Source organism: Symphalangus syndactylus, chromosome 12, assembly GCF_028878055.3.
Source record: "Symphalangus syndactylus isolate Jambi chromosome 12, NHGRI_mSymSyn1-v2.1_pri, whole genome shotgun sequence".
NCBI lineage: Eukaryota > Metazoa > Chordata > Mammalia > Primates > Hylobatidae > Symphalangus > Symphalangus syndactylus.
This window is the reverse complement of record NC_072441.2, coordinates 123,853,604-123,874,605: the sequence shown is the minus strand read 5'-3', so window position 1 is coordinate 123,874,605 and position 21,002 is coordinate 123,853,604. Positions and strand designations below refer to the sequence as shown.

The 21,002-nt window shown below is 43.7% G+C and overlaps 1 protein-coding gene across 5 annotated transcripts in view; it reads right to left on the bottom strand.

Annotated features, from left to right (window-relative positions):
- Positions 1-20,292, bottom strand: part of FAM20B (FAM20B glycosaminoglycan xylosylkinase) — a 50,033-nt gene extending 29,741 nt beyond the window's left edge. The window contains exons 1-2 of one of the 5 annotated variants that reach the window (XR_010117661.1): positions 20,001-20,137; positions 3,133-3,642 (exon numbers count right to left, since the gene is read on the bottom strand). Coding sequence is in view for 4 of the 5 variants with exons in the window: in XM_063627543.1 (XP_063483613.1) it covers positions 3,133-3,509 (377 nt within the window). In the remaining variant the exon portion in view is untranslated. Of the gene's footprint in view, positions 1-3,132; positions 3,643-10,167; positions 10,190-19,910; positions 19,977-20,000; positions 20,203-20,237 lie in introns of those variants that run through there. The other 4 variants (XM_063627543.1, XM_055254801.2, XM_063627542.1 and 1 more) reach the window with 4 other exon arrangements.
- Positions 20,293-21,002: the final 710 nt, after the last annotated feature.

The following is a 21,002-nucleotide window of genomic DNA, read 5'->3' as shown; positions in this document are numbered from 1 at the left end:
CTGGGGAACATAGTGATAATATGAGTCTTCTGGGGAAGAACGGAAGTGGTTTCCAGGATGGTCTGGAGGAGGGAGGTAATGAGAAGGCTGCAGTGGTAGTAAGAGATACAAGATGAAGCAAGAAGTGACTGAGGTTATGCATTATCTGTTACTACCTCCCCTACTTATCAGTCTGGCCTCTCCTCCCTCCACTTGTATCTTGTCTGAACATTTCAGGCCTATCCTGCAAAGCACCTGGTCTAACACTGCACGCTCTTGGGAATATCTGTCTTCTAACACACTTCCTGCTGTCACATCTCCCCTTCAATTCTCCAGTGTACTAGTGGTGGGTGTGACGAGGATCTCCTCTTTTTTTTTTTTTTTTTTGAGACGGAGTTTCGTTCTTGTTGCCCAGGCGGGAGTGCAATGGCGCGATGTCGGCTCACTACAACCTCCGCTTCCGGGTTCAAGCGATTCTCCTGCCTCAGCCTTCCGAGTAGCTGGGATTATAGGCACGTGCCTGGCTAATTTTTTGTATTTTTAGTAGGAACGGGGTTTCAGCATGTTAGCCAGGCTGGTCTCAAACTCCTGACCTCAGGTGATCCGCCCACCTCGGCCTCCCAAAGTGCTGGGATTACAAGCGTGAGCCACCGCACCCAGCCGGATCTCCTCTTATTTAAACACAAAATGCTCACAACTCATCTCTTTATTTATTTTATTTTATGTTTTTGAGATGGAGTTTTGCTCTTGTTGCCCAGGCTGCAATGCAATGGCGCAATCTCAGCTCACTGCAACCTTCGCCTCCCAGGTTCAAGTGATTCTCCTGCCTCAGACTCCTGAGTAGCTAGGATTATGGGCACACACCAAAACGCCCGGCTAATTTTTTGTATTTTTAGTAGAGATGGGGTTTCGCCATGTTGGCCAGGCTGGTCTCGAACTCCTGACATCAAGTGATCTGCCCACCTCGGCCTCCCAAAGTGCTGGGATTACAGGCGTGAGCCACTGTGCCCGGCCATCTCTTTATATACAAATTTTATTTTTGTCTTTAGTTTGCCTTTTTCCGTCACTCTGTTTATGCTGCTAATCTCTCAGGCCAAGAAGTCAAAGACCAAACTTCAAAGCTAAATGCGATTTTTGATGATGCGTGCTCCATGTCATCACTTATGGGAAGCAAACAAACTTACAGAATTCCATGTGTGTGGCAGAATACAAGCTGTTTACAACTCTAACAAATCTGGGTTCAAACTTCCGTACCACTGATTAATGTGAGGTGACCTTGTCAAGTTAGTTACACTCTCTAAACCTCAGTTTCTTATTCAGGAAATAAGAACTGAAATTGTCCAAAAAGGTTAAACCTTCCTATAAGGGTTTAAAGGATTAAAAGATACAAAAGTACTTAGTGTAATCTCTGGCAAATAGTGTGCGTTAAACAGAAATTAGATCCCAAGCCCACATAACCACTTTTTTTTTTTTTTTGAGACAGAGTCTCACTTTGTCACCCAGGCTGGAGGGCAGTGGCACGAGCATGGCTTGCTGCGGCCTCAAACTCTCGCACTCAAGCAATCTTCCCACCCTCCCACCTCAGCCTTCCAAGTAGCTGAGACTACAGGTGCACACCACCACGCTCAGCTAATTTTTTATTTTTTTATAGAGACAGAGTCTCATTACGTCACCCAGGCTCAAGTGATCCACCCACCTCGGCCTCCCAAAGTGCTGGGATTACAGGCATGAGCCATCACTCCCAGCCCCAATCAAATTTTTATTCTCTGAAAGTCTACCAAATGTTTTAACTTTCCTAATTTCCACGTCACTGACACATATTTCCCAGTTCTAGACCAACAGTGATCCCTTCCATTTCTGGGCTCCCTATACATTCATGTTCCGACTGCCTTTTATTTACTAATAGTTGGGTAAGAAAGGGAGTTGAATTTTGTACATCTTTTCCCTATATTTCTTCTCCCACTCCAGAAAGAAATCTAAAGTCATGTTGTAATTTTTTCAAAAGCTCTACTGAAGAATGAAAAAAATGTTTAGTACCCAAAAGATTTCAGACATTACAAACTTTGAGAATATTCATTGGTAACTAACTCCTGGCAAAAGAATACAAATCACCATCATGATGTTAACCTTATTCAGATTCATATACTCAGAAAACATTTTTAGAAAATTAACTATACCCTCCAAGCTGTCTTGTGTAGAGAAATAAATAAATAAATAAATAAATAAATAAAATAATTAACTATATCACAGAATTGTCACACAAATTATCTCTGTAGATCCCCAGGAAGTCCAAAGGGATCACAAACAACATACATATTTAGTTACTAAGGTAACTAAAATGGCCCAATTCTTTACTTAAAACAGGTGAAAGAAACAATGAGAGATCTATTAGAATAGCTATGATCTGAAACACTGACACCAAACCCTGGTGAGGATGTGGAGCAACAGGAACTCTCATGCATTGCTGGTAGAAACACAAAATGGTACAGCTACTTTGGAAGATAGTTTAGCAGTTTTTTACAAAATGAAACATACTCTTACCATGTGGTCCAGCAATTATGCTTCTGGTATCTATCCAAATGAGTTGAAAATTTATGTCCACACAAAAACCTGCACATGGATGTTTATAGCAGCTTTATTCACAATTGCCCCAAACTTGGAAGCAACCAAGATGTCCTTCAGTAAGTGAATTAAGCTGTGGTACATCTAGACAATGGAATATTATTCAGTGATAAAAACAAATGAACTATCATGCCACAAAAAAATATGTATAAACCTTAAATGCACTTTACCAAGTGAAAGAAGCCAATCTGAAAGGGCTTACATTCTGTGATTGCAACTATATTACATTCAGGAAAAGGCAAAACTATGGAGACAGTAAAAAGACCAGTGGGTTACCAGGTGTTCTGGGGCAGACAGGGAAAAATGAGTAGGTAGAACACAGGGGATTTTTAGGGCAGGAAAACTATTCTGTATGATACTATAAAGGTAGATTCATGTTAAGTGCTAGAAAAGACTTTAGAGTCTAGTCTACCCCTCTTATTTTACTGAAGAGAATTCCAAGAGAAGAAGATGATAAAATAAATCTTATATAAATCCCAAGTTAAATGAATCAACCAACAAGCACATGCAGCTTCCAAGATGAAAACTTACCGCTTAGGTTTGAAAACAACTTTCTGTCCTCCTTCAAGTATCAGTAAGGCTTTCAGCTGTGTCCCTTTATAACCCACATCAGCTTTAATGATTTTCTTGGTGGCCATGGCATGCATGATTGCCCCCAGCTCTGGTGTCTCTTCAGGGTACACTTCCCGGGGAACCACCCACTGGGCTGCAATCTCCCAGGGAGACTGCAAGGTATGGTCCAGCTTGGGTGCCAGCTCCACCCGCAAGCCAGTCATCATTCGGTGAAAGGCCCTCTGGTCCTCCCGGTTGGCAGCTGATGTATCTAAGTTGTCAATCAGGAAAACTTTGGTGAAGATAAAAATGACAAGGAGAATTGCTAACAGCACGACTCGCTGCTTTAGCTTCATGTTGACCTCTTTTCCTTCTCCCCTGACCCACTCTTGCTCATGTATTAAGGAGAGCTGGTGGTGATGGTTAGCAAGGAGATTCCATGATTATACACATTGGTCCATTTCTTCACTGATGCACCTTCCACAGTTCCTGCAAGCCCAAGTACAAAGCAAAATTTGATCAAAAATTCTGTCCTTCCACCCCTGAATCTTTTGCAAGCCTCTAATATATGACTCACCCTTTTAGGCTTTCTAATCTTGAGCTCAAGAAGGTTCAATAATTTAAAATTAACTCATCTGGAGAAGGACCTAATGATGGCAGCAGCGACACAAGTGGAGCAGCAGCTGCGAAGACGCCAGCTGCAGTGGGAGAGGCATGGCCAAGGCTGCACACTCCATGGAGCTGGAAGGAGCTGGGAACAGGTGGGATCCCTGCCCTCTTCCAAGTTGGTGGAGCAGGAGCCCCGTGCTCCTGGGTGCAGCTGCAGCCACCCAGCCACAGCTACACCCACAGGCTCCAAAATGCTACTCCTGCTGCCTGGTCTCTCCCCACTCCCAGCACCCACTCTGGGGTGGAGCAAAATTGTGGCCGAGCCCAGGTGATGTTGTGACCTGTATACATGTGGTTGGGGCAGTGCTGATACACCAGGACCCTGCTGTCTCAGCCCACTCTGGACTTTGGGCACCAATGAGCATGGGAGGGAGGCCAAGGGAGGACTGAGGACAGCTCAGTGTAGGCCTGCAGGCATCCCTTGGTACAAACAGCCTGGGCACTGTGGATGACATGAATGGTGGCAGGAGGCAGACTCCTGAGTGGAAAGGGATGGGTCCCTGGTGAAGCCCCACCTTCAAGCCAGGGATGGCCTGAAGCATGGGGGCTGGGCTGTCAGTTCTGGTTAAGAGTCCGCAAACCACAGTGAGAACTTATGGTGCTTTTTCCGGGCCACCCATGGGCCAGTCAACACACACTTCCTCTCTTCTGAGCTCATAGAAACCCTGGACTCAGCCAGACTCAAACAGATGTCTGGACAACCTGTGTGCAAAAGGGATCTACCCACTGTGGGTCTCCTCTCCACTGAGAGCTAGACACTCATCAGAATGACATGGCTGCAGAAAGAGCTACCCACTTTGGGTCTCCAGAGAGCTGTTCTATTGCTCAATGAAGCACCTCTCCACTTTGCTCACCCCCCTGCATACCTCATTATTTCTGGGCGTGGGACAAGAACTCAGGACCCACCAAATGGCAGGACTGAAAGAGCTGTAATGTAAACAGGGCTGAAACACACCCCCTGCTCACCATGTGGTAGGCAATCAGAAAGAGAGAAGAGCTGGGGCCCTTTGGGGAGCTCAGACCTAGGGTCTCCCCGAGCCAGGGCTGTGACACCCTCTTTGGAGTTCTGAGGTTCCTGGTGTCTCCAAGTTTCTGGATGCCACCATGTTCCCCTTGTCCAGACATGGGCACCCGCAGCAGAAGCTGCGTGTGATACTCTGGTCCAGCTGCAGCCTCATACAGAACTGGCAGCTGTGCTTATGCCTGGAGCTGCCTATCCCACCACAGCAGCCAGCGTGCCTGGCTGTGTGCAGTGGCCAGACCCCGTGCTAGCTTGTCCACACACCCCTTGCTGCTCTGCACCTGGCTTGCCCTTGGCAGGTGTAAGATCCAGGCCAGTAGTACGAGCTGAGCACAGCCTGCAAGGCTGAGTGGGTAGAACGAGCCCAGTGGGCGCAAGCACTACTCAGGCAGAAGGCACCACAGCCACGGCCACAGAGGTTTCTCACTGGCAAAGTGACACCCCAAGGATCCTGTGACACTAATAAGCAAGAACCACATACACTGAAAATTTTAAAGCAAATATTTCTATTTTAATTGGAATGCAAGCCATCTAGGAGCCACGAGGTTGGCTACACATGCCTAATAACCAAAACAATGAGAAAAAACACAACAAAAACAAAAGAGCAAGCTATACATAATTGTTTAACTTTCATTTTTTTAACTTTCAAAATCCATAAAGGACTTTTGCATATCCCAAACCACCAGTATTTGGTAACTTTCCAATTCTCATTCTGGTAAGACAACAATTCCTAAAAATGCCAGAGGGTGCAGAGGAGAGCCGTCTCTGAGTCCAAGTATTCAGCGATCCTGGACGTGTCATATCTGCTGCTCATGTATTTAAATACAACCCCAGACACGTATTTCTACTTAGTCCTTCACCAATTATTTTTCAAAATTACAATACCTGCAAACCATGGATAATCAAAACTGGGTACATTAAGTAAAGGGAAAAAAATATTCCCATACCACCTAGCTATTAGCAGAATATAACCAGAAAACTAATAAAGCCTGGTATTATGGCAACACTGCTACGTTTGGAATGGTCAGGCATATAACAATAATATTCATGTCACAGACATCAAGAAGTGCTCCTTCTAGCATGGGGCTGACCACACTCTGGGCAATTCTTAAGTTAAAAGATTCCAAATACAAGATTTTTGCAAGGGTGTCAAGAACATACGATTCCGTCTCATTTGCATCCTGAGAGGTTGCTTTCTACTCCATAAGGCCATTTAAAAACATGCACAGGCTTGCTCTGCTCTATGCCTACAGACAGCACAGCACTGAGGTAAGACAAAGATGACAAGAAGATAACAGGATGTTGCTTCACTCTCCAATTCATTTAACAACTCAAACCATTAATCCAAAAAATAAAACCAATACAAAAAAATAATGCAAATGATTCAGGCTGAGACACTCCCACTTAAACGTGATACTGCTCCCTTAATAACAGCTGGAAACATAATCAAAAGCAGCCTATCAGAGCAACAATGTATTCTGAGGGCAACACCTTGCAGTGGGCCAGCTGAATGAAGTTTATTCTCAGTGATTAACCACTCCTTTTCTGTTCATTTCAAGAAGGAAGCAGAAAGTGAGAGTTAATTTCAAATTCTAATTATCCCCCGCCACCTGTTTTGTTTCATCATCATCTCCCAGGGTACACAACACTATAAGCTGAAACAAAGGCAATTCAAGTGCATCTAAAATGTAATTGTGATGGTATCAAGTTTGGTGTGGAACTCAAAAAAACACAGCAGTGCTAGCAGAGAAGATTTCAGAGATTTTTGCTAGTTCTAATGCAACCTAAACCACATAGCTTTTTCAAGTGCTTGTTCAACAGTACACTTCTCGGGCTGCAGAGATAAAAGGCAATATGGAAATCTAGTTGTATTGACAATCGCTTCCTCAGCATCTCCAGATGCCACTAGCTACAAATGCAATACAATTCTGGCACAAAGGGGTCAGCTTAATAGGCTTTTACTTTCTACAGAACATCCTTCAGGACTAAAGTCTGGTTAACCCATAAACTTTTTTTTTTCTTTTTCTTTTTGAGATGGAGTTTCACTTTTGTTGCTCAGGCTGGAATGCCATGGCGCAGTCTTGGCTTACCACAACCTCTGCCTCCCGGGTTCAAGTGATTCTCCTGCCTCAGCCTCCCAAGTAGCTGGGACTACAGGCATGCGCCACCACGCCCACCTAATTTTGTATTTTTAGTAGAGACAGGGTTTCTCCATGTTGGTCAGGCTGGTCTTGAACTCCTGACCTCAGGTGATCTGCCAGCCTTGGCCTCCTAAAGTGCTGGGATTACAGGCATGAGCCACTGTCCCGGCCAACCCATAAACTTTTAATGGTATTGCTCATTCATTTAGAAGGAAGAAAATCCTCCCCCTCGTGCTATATAAATATATCATATCCAAACATCTTGCACAAAGGTTAGAGCTGTGGTTGTTTTGTTTTTATCATCAATGCAATAAAAAGTTCTAACAGTTCCAAAATTCAGATAAGAAAAAAGGTCCAATTCCACAATCCAAGTTTGTGTCCTTTTAAGTTTTGAAACTTATTTCAAAACTTCTCCTTTTGAAGAGGCCTCAGACGAACACATTCATCAATTCAGGGCCATAAACAATTCACTCACTCAGCAAGGTTAGAAATTTACATTAAGGGAACTGGCTGGGGGCAGTGCCTCACGCCTGTAATCCCAACACTTTGGGAGGCCGAGGCAGGCAGATCACCTGAGGTCAGGAGTTCAAGACCAGCCTGGACAACACGGCGAAACCCCATCTCTAGCTGGGCATGGTGGTGGGCACCTGTAATCCCAGCTACTCAGGAGGCTGAGGCAGGAGACAATAGCTTGAACCTGGGAGGGAGAGGTTGCAGTGAGCTGAGATCGTGCCATTGCACTCCAGCCTGAGCGACAGAGTGAAGCTCCCTCTCACAAAAAAAAAGAGAGAGAGAGAGAGACAGACAGACATACAGAAAGCAAGCAAGCAAGCAAGAAAGAAATAAATTTATATTAAGGGAACTGAAGGGTTCTATTATTTCACTATTTCCTTCTGCAGATTCTAAATGAGGGCAGGTTAAAAAAAAAAAGAGACTACACAAGTTTTCATGTTTGTGATTATAGTCACCACATCCTGGTAGAATAAGAGTGCAATTTGTCATTGTTCTTTACAGCCGTCTTTCATTTCCACAGCCACCAACTTCAGTGCTCATCACCTTCCTTTGGACCACAGAAAGAACTGATGCCTGAGCCTCCAGGTTCTCCAATCCAGCCTAGATAATGCAGCCAAAATCATTTTTCAAATCACTCAGCCACCTTTGATTCTAGATTCCTTGGCAAGGCATTAAAGCTGTATCCTAAATAGCTTCCAAGCTAGACATTACTCCCATTGTTCCTCTTCTCAGCTTTAGCCACAATGGATCAACTGAACATGCCATGGTCCTCCTCTTGATGTGCAGGTGCCCTTTGCTTCTGTCATTCCTTACACTGTAGTCCCTCAAAATTCCTCTTTCTCTTGCCCTTTCTTCCAATCTCCTCCTGGTAAAGTCTGAGCCTCCTTCCAAGGCCATCTCTAAGGCAATTTTTGGTCCCTCCTCACACTCTTAAAGTAACTTCTCCCTCCTTTCGGCCAGGACTTAACTACATTCAGCCTTGTATAATACTTTATTGTATATGGTTCTTAATTCTCCTTTCAGAATCTTGGCTCCTTAGAATGATCCCCTTCATTCCTTTATATGTGAGAGAGGCGAAAGTACCCGAGACAGGGTTTCCATGCCATTATACTCTTCCTTTTTTATTTGGGACAAGGAGCATACACTATATTCTGCAAACTGGACTTTCCCAAAGATTCCCCATTTCAGACACTAAGGAAATAAAAGCAAATTCACTGGGTATATTCAAACTATTCACGTAAACCTCACTAACATTCCCAGAAGAATGTGCCTGCTCTATTTCACACCCTCAGCTCCTCCGATAAATGCTTCAAACAGTGCAACAATGTCCAGTTATATTAAGGTAATTTATTTTAATATTTCTGTTATGCAGAACAGAAACTACCTCAAAGAACAAATAAACTCAAGATAATAAATTTGTAAGTGTTAAATATAAAAAAGGCAGTACAAATGGCATATCTGTAAATACTTTTCACATGAAAAGCTGGCATAAACTCCCAGCCTGGAGTTCTGGAAAGTAGACCTTTACAAGGAATTTTCCTACTGAACCCTGGTTTCAACCTGAGCTCCATCAGCTATATGGGGCTTGCTACGGAGGCTAATTTACTTATTTACTTTTTTTATTTTGAGACAGAGTCTCGCTCTGTCACCCAGGCTGGAGTGCAGTGGTGCTATCTCGGCTCACTGCAACCTCCACCTCCTGGGTTCAAGCGATTGTCCTGCCTCAGCCTCCCAAGTAGCTGGGATTACAGGTGTCTGCCACCACACCCGGCTAATTTTTGTATTTTTAGTAGAGATGGGGTTTCACCATGTTGGGCAGGCTGGTCTCGAACTCCTGACCTCAAGTGATCCACCCACCTCAGCCCCACAAAGTGCTGGGATTACGGGTGTGAGCCACCACACCCAGCCGGCTAATTCACTTTCATTCTACACACACACACACACACACACACACACACACACAAACACACTCATCCTACTCATTTGATAAATATTGTATAAAGGCAAACTTAAGACTATGAAGTTGTTTTGGGAGAAGAGATATAGATTCCACAGAAAAAAAGTGAGGTCTTAATGTAAAGTCTTCTTTCAAGAATCTCCTCTCCGGTCCATGCCTCCAAGATGACAAAGAAAAGAAGGAACAAAATCATGTCAAAAAGGGCCACAGCCACATGCAGCCATTCACTGCATGAACTGTGCCTGATGCATGCCCAAAGCCAAGGCCATTAAGAAATTCATCATTCGAAATATAGTGGAGGCCACAGCAGTCAGGGACATTTCTGAAGCAGCGTCTTTGATGCCTATGTGCTTCCCAAGCTGTTTGTGAAGCTACATTACTGTGTGAATTGTGTAATTCACAGCAAAGTAGTCAGGAATCAATCTCATGAAGCCCACAAGGACCGAACATCCCTACCCCGATTTAGACCTGTGGATGCTGCCCCACAACCCCCACCAAAGCCCGTGTAAGGAGCTGAGTCCTTAAAGACTGAAGACAGACCATTCTCTGGAGAAAAATAAAATGGAAATTTTACTTAAAAAAAAAATCTGGCTGATGGTGGAGGAACATTTACACAAAAGCACGTTGGTGTGGGGGTCTATAGATCATGTGATAAATCTCAATGTAAGTGGCTGCCGAGGAACATGAGAACACCTGGCCTTAACGCTTACTACCTTACTAGAGAGTCCTACAAGCCACCAATGAGATTCCAAGCCTTATTAGAAATGTCCCCTTGAATCACCCTCTGATTAAGTGACAAGCTCACAATACTACCTCTGAGGTCATAGAGAAGAAATAAATACCAACCTCTGCTCATAGCAACTAAAAGTGAAAGTTATGGTAAAAGTAAACATAAGTTTCACTTTTTGTGTTTCTAATTTAATGGTCAAATCAGGTTCTTATGACTTAAGTAGAATGTAACATGCTTTGTAAATGTAAAGCACCACAAAGGAAATGCTTAGTAAGAATGCTTCAGGCAGAGGACTAACAAAAAAGGAGATCTGACGCAAAAGGGTAGGATTTCTTAACTGGTATAGAATTATATTTATGCATACAATCTCTTTGTCCTTGATCCTGAGTAGGAACTACAAGGATCCTTTTACAAAATTCTTTGGTAATTATTGGTTTCAGTAAAACTGAAGGTTTGGTGAGTATAGGAGGTAAGACTTGAATTTGAGTTTTTTGCTGACTGTCTGCAAAGACAGACACTAGCAATTTCTCCTATCAAGAGGTGGAGTCAGGGCCAAACACGCTGGTTTACACCTGTAATCCTAACATTTTGGGAGGCTGAGGCAGAAGGACTGCCTGAGCCCAGGAATTTGAGACCGGCCTGGGTAACATAGTGAAACCCTGTCTCTATTATTAAAAAAAAAAAAAAAAAAAAAAGAGAGAGAGAGAGAAAGAGGTGCAGTCTGTTTTTCCTCCTCGTGAATCTGGGCTGGCTTTGTAACTTGCTTAGACAATAGAATGTTGTGGAAATGACTGTGTGCCAGTTCTGGGCCCTGGCCTTAAGAGACCTGGCAGCTTCCACTTTCACGGGATCTAGCTACCATGTAAAGAAGCTCAAGCTAAGACTACCAAATGACAAGTGATCTATATGGAGAGAGGTCCAGCCAACCCTTGGCTATCCTGGTCACCCCAGCTGAAGTGCCAGACATGAAGATGACACCTTCAAGGACATTCCAGTCCCAGTTGTGGTCTGGCAGAATGTAGTCACTATTGTGACCCCAGCCTATACCATTTGGGCAGGAACACGTGAGACCAGATGACCTATATAATTATAAGAAATAACAGGCTAGGAACAGTGGCTCACACCTGTAATCCCAGCACTTTGGGAGGCGAGATGGGCGGATCACCCGAGGTAGGGAGTTTGAGACCAGCCGGCCAACATGGTGAAACCCCATCTCTACTAAAATACAAAAAATTAGCCGGGCATGGTGGCACATGCCTGTAGTCCCAGCTACTTGAGAGGCTGAGGCAGGAGAATCGCTTGAACCCAGGAGGCGGAGGTTGCAGTGAGCCGACGTCGCGCCACTGCACTCCAGCCTGGTGACAGAGCAAGACTCTGTCTCAAAAAAAAAAAAAAAAAAAAAAAGAAAAAGAAAAAGAAAGAAAGAAATAACAAATCATTGTCTTAAGCCACTATTATTTTGAGGTAGTTTGTAAAACCCAACATTCTCACATCTGTTCTGCTCCTATCAACTCCTTTTGGGGATACTAAAAATACCAGGGGAGAAGACATAGGGAAATAAATTATGTGACTAAAAACAATTATCTCAGGGAGGGGGTAATCACTAAACTAACCATTAAGTGCAAATAAAAATTGGTTTGATAAATTGTTAGGTCATATTTGTAAATTATTATTAATGGCTTCTAGGAGCAATATACTCATTATAAAAGTTATATGTAATTTATATTTTTCTGTCTTCATTGTATATATTTAGAAAGACACATAATTAACAAAGTCTCTTAAAGGTACCACAAGAAGAAATAGACTCTCAACTGGATCATTTACTAAAATCCACTTGCATACTTCAGAACCCTACTTAGACTTATGCAGAGCAATCAAGGCTAACCTCACACATTCACACACTAACACGTCAGGCTTATAAAGCCTAACTTTTGTACTTCAGCCAAAACATAAATAGCAAAAATCACATCTTTTAGTGCAAAAAAAGTCAGACACACACATGCTTTTACCATGGACTGTCTGGTATACTGCCCTTTTGATTTTTAACTAGCAGTGACAGTAGGGCACTGTGCATATTATTATTAGCTGTTATGAGTTTACACCCCCTGTTCCCTAGAAATAAATGTAGTCTCTCCTGATGGTTAGTGGCAGTGATAAGTAAAATTAAGAACATTCAGAAATCTTTTAGTATTGTGTGACAGTCAAGATGTCCAGAAAGTCAAAACCTCCAATATTAAATAGCATTATGTGTTTATTATCTCAGTAAATGCTGAGTACCCTGGGAAAACCAGCCTACTCCTGCTTTGCTGCCTGCCACAACAGCATGCTATTCTTCCTTTCGTCTTCACATGAGGGTCTTCAACTAAAAATAAAAACTAATACCAAGTAATAGCATTAATCAGTATCTATAGATATTTTTTCTTCTTTTCTCTGCTAATTCTCCACTTAAGAAATAGCTTCTTAATTCACCTTCTTATTTTAAATATAAGCTTTCTGTAGCAGAGGGGTTAAAAGCATGTCCTCTGGGGACATGAACAGACACTTCTCAAAAGAAGACATTTATGCAGCCAAAAAACACATGAAGAAATGCTCCTCATCACTGGCCATCAGAGAAATGCAAATCAAAACCACAGTGAGATACCATCTCACACCAGTTAGAATGGCCATCATTAAAAAATCAGGAAACAACAGGTGCTGGAGAGGATGTGGAGAAATAGGAACACTTTTACACTGTTGGTGGGACTGTAAACTAGTTCAACCATTGTGGAAGTCAGTGTGGCGATTCCTCAGGGATCTACAACTAGAAATACCATTTGACCCAGCCATCCCATTACTGGGTATATACCCAAAGGACTATAAATCATGCTGCTATAAAGACACATGCACACGTATGTTTATTGCGGCACTATTCACAATAGCAAAGAGTTGGAACCAAGCCAAATGTCCATCAATGATAGACTGGATTAAGAAAATGTGGCACATATACACCATGGAATACTATGCAGCCATAAGAAATGATGAGTTCGTGTCCTTTGTAGAGACATGGATGAAACTGGAAAACATCATTCTCAGTAAACTATCGCAGGGACAAAAAACCAAACACCGCATGTTCTCACTCATAGGTGGGAATTGAACAATGAGAACTCATGGACACAGGAAGGGGAACATCACGCTCCGGGGACTGTTGTGGGGTGGGGGGAGGGGGGAGGGACAGCATTAGGAGATACACCTAATGCTAAATGACGAGTTAATGGGTGCAGGAAATCAACATGGCACATGGATACATATGTAACAAACCTGCACATTGCGCACATGTACCCTAAAACCCTAAAGTATAATAAAAAAAAAAAAAAAAAAAAAAAGCATGTCCTCTGGATTCAGAATGCCTGGGCCTGGATGCTTCCTTTACCACCTAATGTGGGTCTTGGGAAAGAGATTTAACTTCTGACCTCTCTGGGTCTCAGTTTCTGCATATAAAAAAAAGAAACAAGAATACTATTACCTAACTCACAGCGTTGTTAAAAATGAATGAGCCAGCTACTCGGGAGGCTGAGGCTGCAGTGAGCCAAGATCATGCCACTGCACACTCCAGCCTGGGCGACACAGCAAGATCTTGTCTCAAAAAAAAAAAAAAAAGAATGAGACCTCTACATGTATTGTGCTAAGATTAGTGCCTGGATGACCCACAGTAATCACTTGTTAATCATTATCACCATATCAAAAACCCAGATGACCTTCTGAGAGGAGAAAAATGACAAAGAAAACCCTCATTGGAATCAATATACCATAATGTTGTCTTCTCAGTTATATAGTGAGGGGCCAAATCCACACACTGCATTACTAAGAGTTTAATAGTAATTAGTAGTCTTGTATTTCTGAACCAAATCCTTGCCTAAATTTGAGAAGTAGATAAGACTATGCAAATAGATTTTCAGAGTGAGTGTCAAGCAAATCAGAAGACTGGGAGGCTGTCACTAATTTGGCCAACCTGTTTCTCTTCTCTACAAAGTTCAATTCTACCACATTCAATGTAACTGAAACAGATGGGAAACATGAACTTATCCCACTTCACAAAAAAAGGCTAAAATAGAATGCCTTTCACAACTGTTTTCAGTTTGGAAAATTAGTTCTGTGTTTTAAAGATGACAGCTTTTCATGTGCTAAAGCCTTTAAGCCTTAAGAGTAACTTAAGAGTACAGGTGTAGAAAATCTAATTCTTACATAATCCAAATTGGTCCAAGCGTCAGGTTTTCCTTACTGTTTTCACTTCCATTTAAACATTTATTTACATCTGTAAACTCAGGATCACTTATGTGAAATTCTCTAACAAGTTCCCTCTGAAGGAAGGCAACTAAAACCATCACCAGACATTAATGAAGCATTAAGGTAGTCTTTCTTGCTGGATGTGAAAGTAAAAATGAAATAGGCAATAACTGAATAATTTCAATAAGTGAACTGAAAAAAAAATCAATCCCTGCAACCTGTCCCATTTAAACCTTGATTTAGGGCAACCCTCTTCCTTGAAAAATGAAAAGAAAAAAACTTTAGCTCATACTGCTAGCGAGTTCTGTTCTAAAAAACCAACACATGCAGTAATCTTGACACTATGTGGAAATGAGTAACAATTTGCATTTTCCTTTAAATAAACCAGGTATAATGAAACTTCCCAAGTTCCAGATATTTCACAGCTCAATTGTCAGTACAGAACCACCATTTAAGGCTAGATTATAGAAGGTAATTCCTGTATAGTGTTGAAATACGGAATTACAAATAATATAACATTTTCCTTCAGCTTTTCATATGCTTTCCATCTTTAGTGTTCAATTCACTACAGTTCTTGGAAAACCACATAAACTTTATACAACAATAGACCTCACATTTTTAGCCTTATGTTCTATGGTATGTCAAGCTGACAGCCCACACAGGAGATCACTTTCAGAAACAGTAGAACCTCAAACAGATCTGTGCTGAAATTATGGCTAGGTGGCTCCAGGCATGATCCCTCTGTTACAATATGAACACACACACACACACACTTTTTTTTTTTTTGGCACATCTGTCTCTTCTAATATATTGTGTTTTTTGAGGATGGGATAGATTTTACTCACGCTTTGTACTTCCAAGTAACTTAGCACTGTGCAGAGCCTGTAAGAGGCATCTGATAAGTGTTTGTGGAATAAAAGGAGAGAAGGGAAAAGGAGAAAGACCTTTAGGGTTTTAAGAATTTCTTCTAAACTGGCAACTCTCTGGTTTAAAGACTGCCTCTTTCAGAGACATGGGGAAAAAAGTCCTACAATGAATTCAAGTATACAGTATATAAAAGATGCAGAAATATCAAATATGTATACCAATTATATACATTCAATTTAAAGTTGCCACCTTCTGTATCTCCTGCTTCCACCTTTCAAGGCCACCGCTATTGCCAACCTGGTTCCTAGTATCTGCTGGGATTAAGAGTAAAGACAATTTGGAAATGCTAAAAGGAAGAAAGGAGGTTGTCTAACACACTACCCAAGGATGCTACAAGACAGGGCTGAAATTAGATCTTCAAGTATTATTGGCAGTGCTTTCTGAAACAAGAACCCACATGAGTAAGTACTTCCATATTATTATTATTTTTTTTTTTTTACAGAAAACTACAGGAACATAAATGCACCTATACAGAGCACAAGTTCACTACCTACACCAACGATAAGAAACAAACAAACAAAAAGGTCTCTGGGCAACAAAAATAGTGGTTACAAAGTTCATACCCTAAAACTTGGAGAAGAGCAGGTAGAACATAACTAAGCCTATTTAGCTGTTTTACATTCAATGTCAGGAAGCTCCTACTCCACAGATAAGAAGCTGCAAATTTAAAAGAGGGCAGCAGGGATACTAACAGTAGCAAAAGAGCAGCTTTCCACCACTGAAAGAAGACACAGACTGACTACTGAATCCGACTCAAGTAGATTCAACAATTCAAAAAGCAGAGGGGACAGCAACCTACATTTTTCGATCATCTCAGAGCCTCACTCAACTACTGCCAGTATGCTAGTAATAATAACCAAAGCATATAATATATTGTAAAAATTTTTCCACAAAAGGTATAGCTAAAATAAAATTTTCACATATAATAAATACCTTACTTTCCAACATTAGGTAAATGAGGCATTGCTATGTATATAAAGCAGAAAGTTAACATTTGAGAGCATGGAATGATAGACTTCACTGTCTCCCTCTGTACTTGGTTCTGTCCTCTTTATACATTCATAATTTCACATTCCTTGACCTGCCTTTATAACGTGCCCAAGTTAGCACCCTCTTCTCTAAAGGGGTTATCTTGCCAGAAAGCACAGACCTTAAACACACACCAAAGCTCAAGGTCTCTTCTGCATCAGCTTACACTCTTCTTATCTCAAACTGGGATGACAGATGCACCCCCTAGATTCTTTACATCCCGAGCTAGGCAATTCTTCTTTTGTTTTTGGTAAGAAAGACCAAATCCGAAGTGAGATCTTTGCATTATGTTCTCTTCTAGGCAGCTCGAGCAGTCATGCTGACATTATAAGTTAGTCAGAAGCTGGTTTCAATAGCAAAGTAAGCTTCTGTTCTGCAGCCCAGGCCTGTGTTAAAGAATTCATTAGTACTTGGGGTTACAGAGACAGCTGAAGGAAAACAGGAAGATATATGTAGGTGTAGAAGAAGGAACTGCTGGAGAAGTACTCTAAGAAGGGATAACTCCCCTCTTCCACCGTCAAAATAAGGGACAAGGGCAGTCAGGTCAGTGCTATTGACATGGCCGTTACCAAGAGCTCTAAGTTATTCTATTAATGCAAAAATCCAACAAGCCCAATTAGCCTAGCCAGAACAGACTGCAGGAGCAAGGTTGTGAAGCTGCACCTGACTGGAACCTGCACAGGCTACTCCCAGGCTCCAGGTGGTTTAGAACACCATATAATCACAGAAGCAAATAACACACCTCTACAGCATATTTTGAACAGTAATCTGAAACATATTTTCTAGGCTTTTTTTTTCTTTTGACAAAAAGAGGAACTAAACAATTTAGTATATACATTAGAATATTTCCCCTTCCCTCATACTGTTTTCCATTTATTCATTCAATTGACAAATATTTATTGTGCACCTTCTACATACAGGCACTGTCAGGTGCAGAGAGAAAAATACACAGATACACAGATTACTGTAACAATTACAACAAACTGTAGGGCCTCATTGTAACTGTCCTCCCCATCCCAATCCACAAAACCACCTGGCACTTAAGTCACAGAAGGACTAAGATTCAGATTCAGAAGACAGTCTCCTTTTGTTGTTGTTGTTTGTTTGTTTGTTTTTTGAGACGGAGTCTGTCAGCAGGCTGGAGTGCAGTGGTGCAATCTCGGCTCACTGCTACCTCTGCCTCCTGGGTTCAAGCGATTCTCCTGCCTCAGCCTCCTGAGTAGCTGGGACTACAGGTGTGCACCACCATGCACAGCTAATTTTTGTATTTTTAGTAGAGACGGGGTTTCACCATGTTGGCCAGGATGGTCTCAATCTCTTGACCTCGTGATCTGCCTGCCTCAGCCTCCCAAAGTGCTGGGATTACAGGAATAAGCCACCACGCCCGACCAACTGTCTTTTCATGTATTCTTACAGAATACAAAGAACGCCCTCCTGCTTCTGTTATGAGATTGTGGCAATCACCAAGAGACAACCTCTGTGGTTAGCTATTTTAAAAAGTTATCAATTCAGCAGCTGAAGTATCTGGCTTTAGGGTTTTACACTAATGAAATGATTTTAGGGTTTTACACCAATGAAATGATAGACACACAAAGTGTGGGAAGCTGAAGTCTGCCCTGAAAGTGAAGGAACAGAAAGTTTCATTTAGGAATTTAAAATTCAGAAGAGATAAGAAGCAGCAACTTCAAGGCTGTGTGAAAGGGCTGGAATCTACAAATGGAAATCAAGAGAATGAACTAAAAGTCAAGGAATTATCAATTTAACACAAAATAATTCCATGATATAAAAGATTATAAAAATAAAGATGATAGAAACAGTGATTTTTTTTTTATCTAATCTTAAGAACCAAAAAGAAAAGCAGGGTATGTGTTTTCTAATTTCCATTCATTCACCAAAACATAGCTATTGTCCTACCAGTTCTAGAGAAACGAATAGAGCATACCAACGTCACATTTTCACCAGCCAGAAAAGAAATGCTGTGAACTCCAAGATGTCTTGATCATCTTTTACCTGTATCCATATTTATCACCGCACTTTATCATGAGTGAGGCTGAGAGTCTGAATTATTATACTTGCGTGTGCCTTTGTATTCTCCTTTGATAAGTAATTTCAAATGGGAAAGGGACTCCTGCTGACTGATTCCATTGTACGGTTCTAGAGGCCAAAGTCCAACATCTTTGCAAACTTTAGAAAAGTTATTAATAGAAAACATCGATTTTAAATCTCTCTGAGACTGGCTATGAGTCTGGGCAAATAATTTAGCATCTTTACCATTTGTACCTCAGTTTCTCAAAGACAGTCGTGATAACGAATTGTATTTGAGGAAGTGCTCTAAGCTTAGCTCAAAGATCCTGCAAAAACTCAAAGAATGTTTGTAATACATAAGCACACTGAGATCTCTAACCAGATTTTTAGAAATCAACGCCAGTGAAATTTTTGCAAGAATTTACAACGCAAGAAAGATAGGTGTGGCTAATAAATGGCAATCTTAACTTGTACCAGATTATAGATTTATAAAGTCCTACAATTTAAAGGCTAAAGGCTAAAAAAAACCCCACATTCCTACTTCCCTTCCAAGTGAGAAATCAAACCTCCAGAGGGAAGCTGGCTGGGTGGGGAAGATGCTGATATCTGGCACTAGACCCAAGTCGCAATACCAAGCAACTCTCATTTTCCCAAATTAGAAACTCCTTATCCATCCCAATGATGGTATGGTCTTTAAAAGGACTAATAATCCCATTAAGACTAACCAAGCCCTGTTACCCCTACTTTCCCTCCAATCCATCCTTCTACCCCTTCTCTTCTTATCCGGAGCCTGGCAGGTTAACAGAAGTCAGATTAGAATGAATCTCTTATCAGAACCCACAATCAAGGACGCAGCTCGACAACTATTCACATTCATCATTAAGGGAAACGTATCGGTCCGCTCTTAATCGCGGGGCCGTCACACCCGGAAATGAAATCTCAAGCGCAGCCCACTGAGGGCTAACATAGCATTCCTTAAGTTGTGCCCTTCTGCGAGCGCCCGGCACACAACCCCAGGAGACCGCGGGCCCCGGGCAGGGTTGCCCCGCCTCCCGCCTCCGGTCTGCAGGTCACTCGCGCTTCCCGGCCACAAGGCGGGCCCAGCAAAGACCCCGCGAGGGCGCGCTCCCTGGGCTGCCGCAACGGGCGCTCCGGGGAACACAAGAGAGGCACCGGGGCCAATCGCCTCTGGGGACCGCGCAAGGGGACGAGAGACGGTCACTAGAAGGACCCCTAACAGCCTGAGGCGGCCCCAGGTGGGCCCGCGCCTCAGGTGGGCCAGGGAGGTGGCGGCCGAGGCCGCGTCCCTTCAGTCGCGACCGCACGCAGGGACACGCGGCCCGAGCGGGTCTCCCAGGAAGCCTCGGGCCCTCACCCGGGACCCGCCTGCGGCCACTCGGGGACGGCTCAGGGCACCGGTGCCCGGCCCCTCAGGGAGGCGCCCCGCCCCCAGGCGGCCCCAGCCCGGCGCGCGCCACGCACCGCGTCCAGCCCGCGTGCCGGTCCGCATTTTCCCGCCCGCCGCGCCGGGGGCGGGGGTCGCGCGCCCTCCACCGCCCCCACGCTACTCACCTGTCGGGCCCTAGGCTCGCTCCATGGCCGCCCGCACGGTGCGGTGCGGCGCGGCCCCGGCCGCCCCCGCCGCCTCCGGGGAGGGGCAGCCCCACGCCGCGCTCACCACCCCCAGCCGCCGCCGCCGCTGCGGCTCCCGCCCACCCCCGGCCCGGCCATTCCCAGGCCACCTCTCCCCGCGCAGAGCGGCAGTCCCACACCCACCCCCCCGCCTCCGCGGCCCCCGGCTGTTGGTACCGTCCTAGCGTAACGCCTGCCCCGCGGCCAATCCCAGCGCTCGCTCGTCGCGGCCCCGCCCCCGCCCCAGTAGGCGGCCCCTACCGGACCCGCTCCGGACTGCCCCCCTTAACCTCTTCCGTACCGGGCCCGTCCGCTTAACTCCCTCGGCGCCGGCGCCGGTCTCTACTCCTCCCGGCCGCGCCGCCCTGCGTGCTTACATAAACTGGCCTCTCACTTCTCACTTCCTTCGCTCTTTCTTTTTTCTTTTTCTGTATTTGTCCTCTATCTCCCACCGCGTCTTCGCTTTTTCTTTCCTGCTTTTCTTAGGTAGGTAGGCAGCCGGGCAGCAGGACTGGAGAGTTGCGGTCCCCTAGGTCAAGTTGTGTTTGTGAGAAGCATTTTCCCTCCTCCTGTTGCCTTTTTAATTTGCCTTGACTTCTGCTCGGAACTTCTACCTATCTAAATGTATCTCCCGCCTCTTTTGCCCAGAAAAAGGCTAGCCTTCCCACACTGAGTGCAAATGGCTCTTCATTCGGACCAGAGCAGAGCGTCCTGCTACATACTTTCAGGAGCATCTCACAAAATTATGATTCATTTACTGTAATATTAGTTGTTTTACATCTGTCTTTTGCTAAGGACCGTAAGCCCCATGAGAGCAGGTCAGTCGCCCCTGGGTCGCCAATGCCCGACCGCAGTGCACCCAGTGGGCGCGGATAAGTCGTGTGAATGAAAGATTCTGCCTTCCCTTTGTTTGCTTTCCGCTGACTTTATACAGAGCCGCCA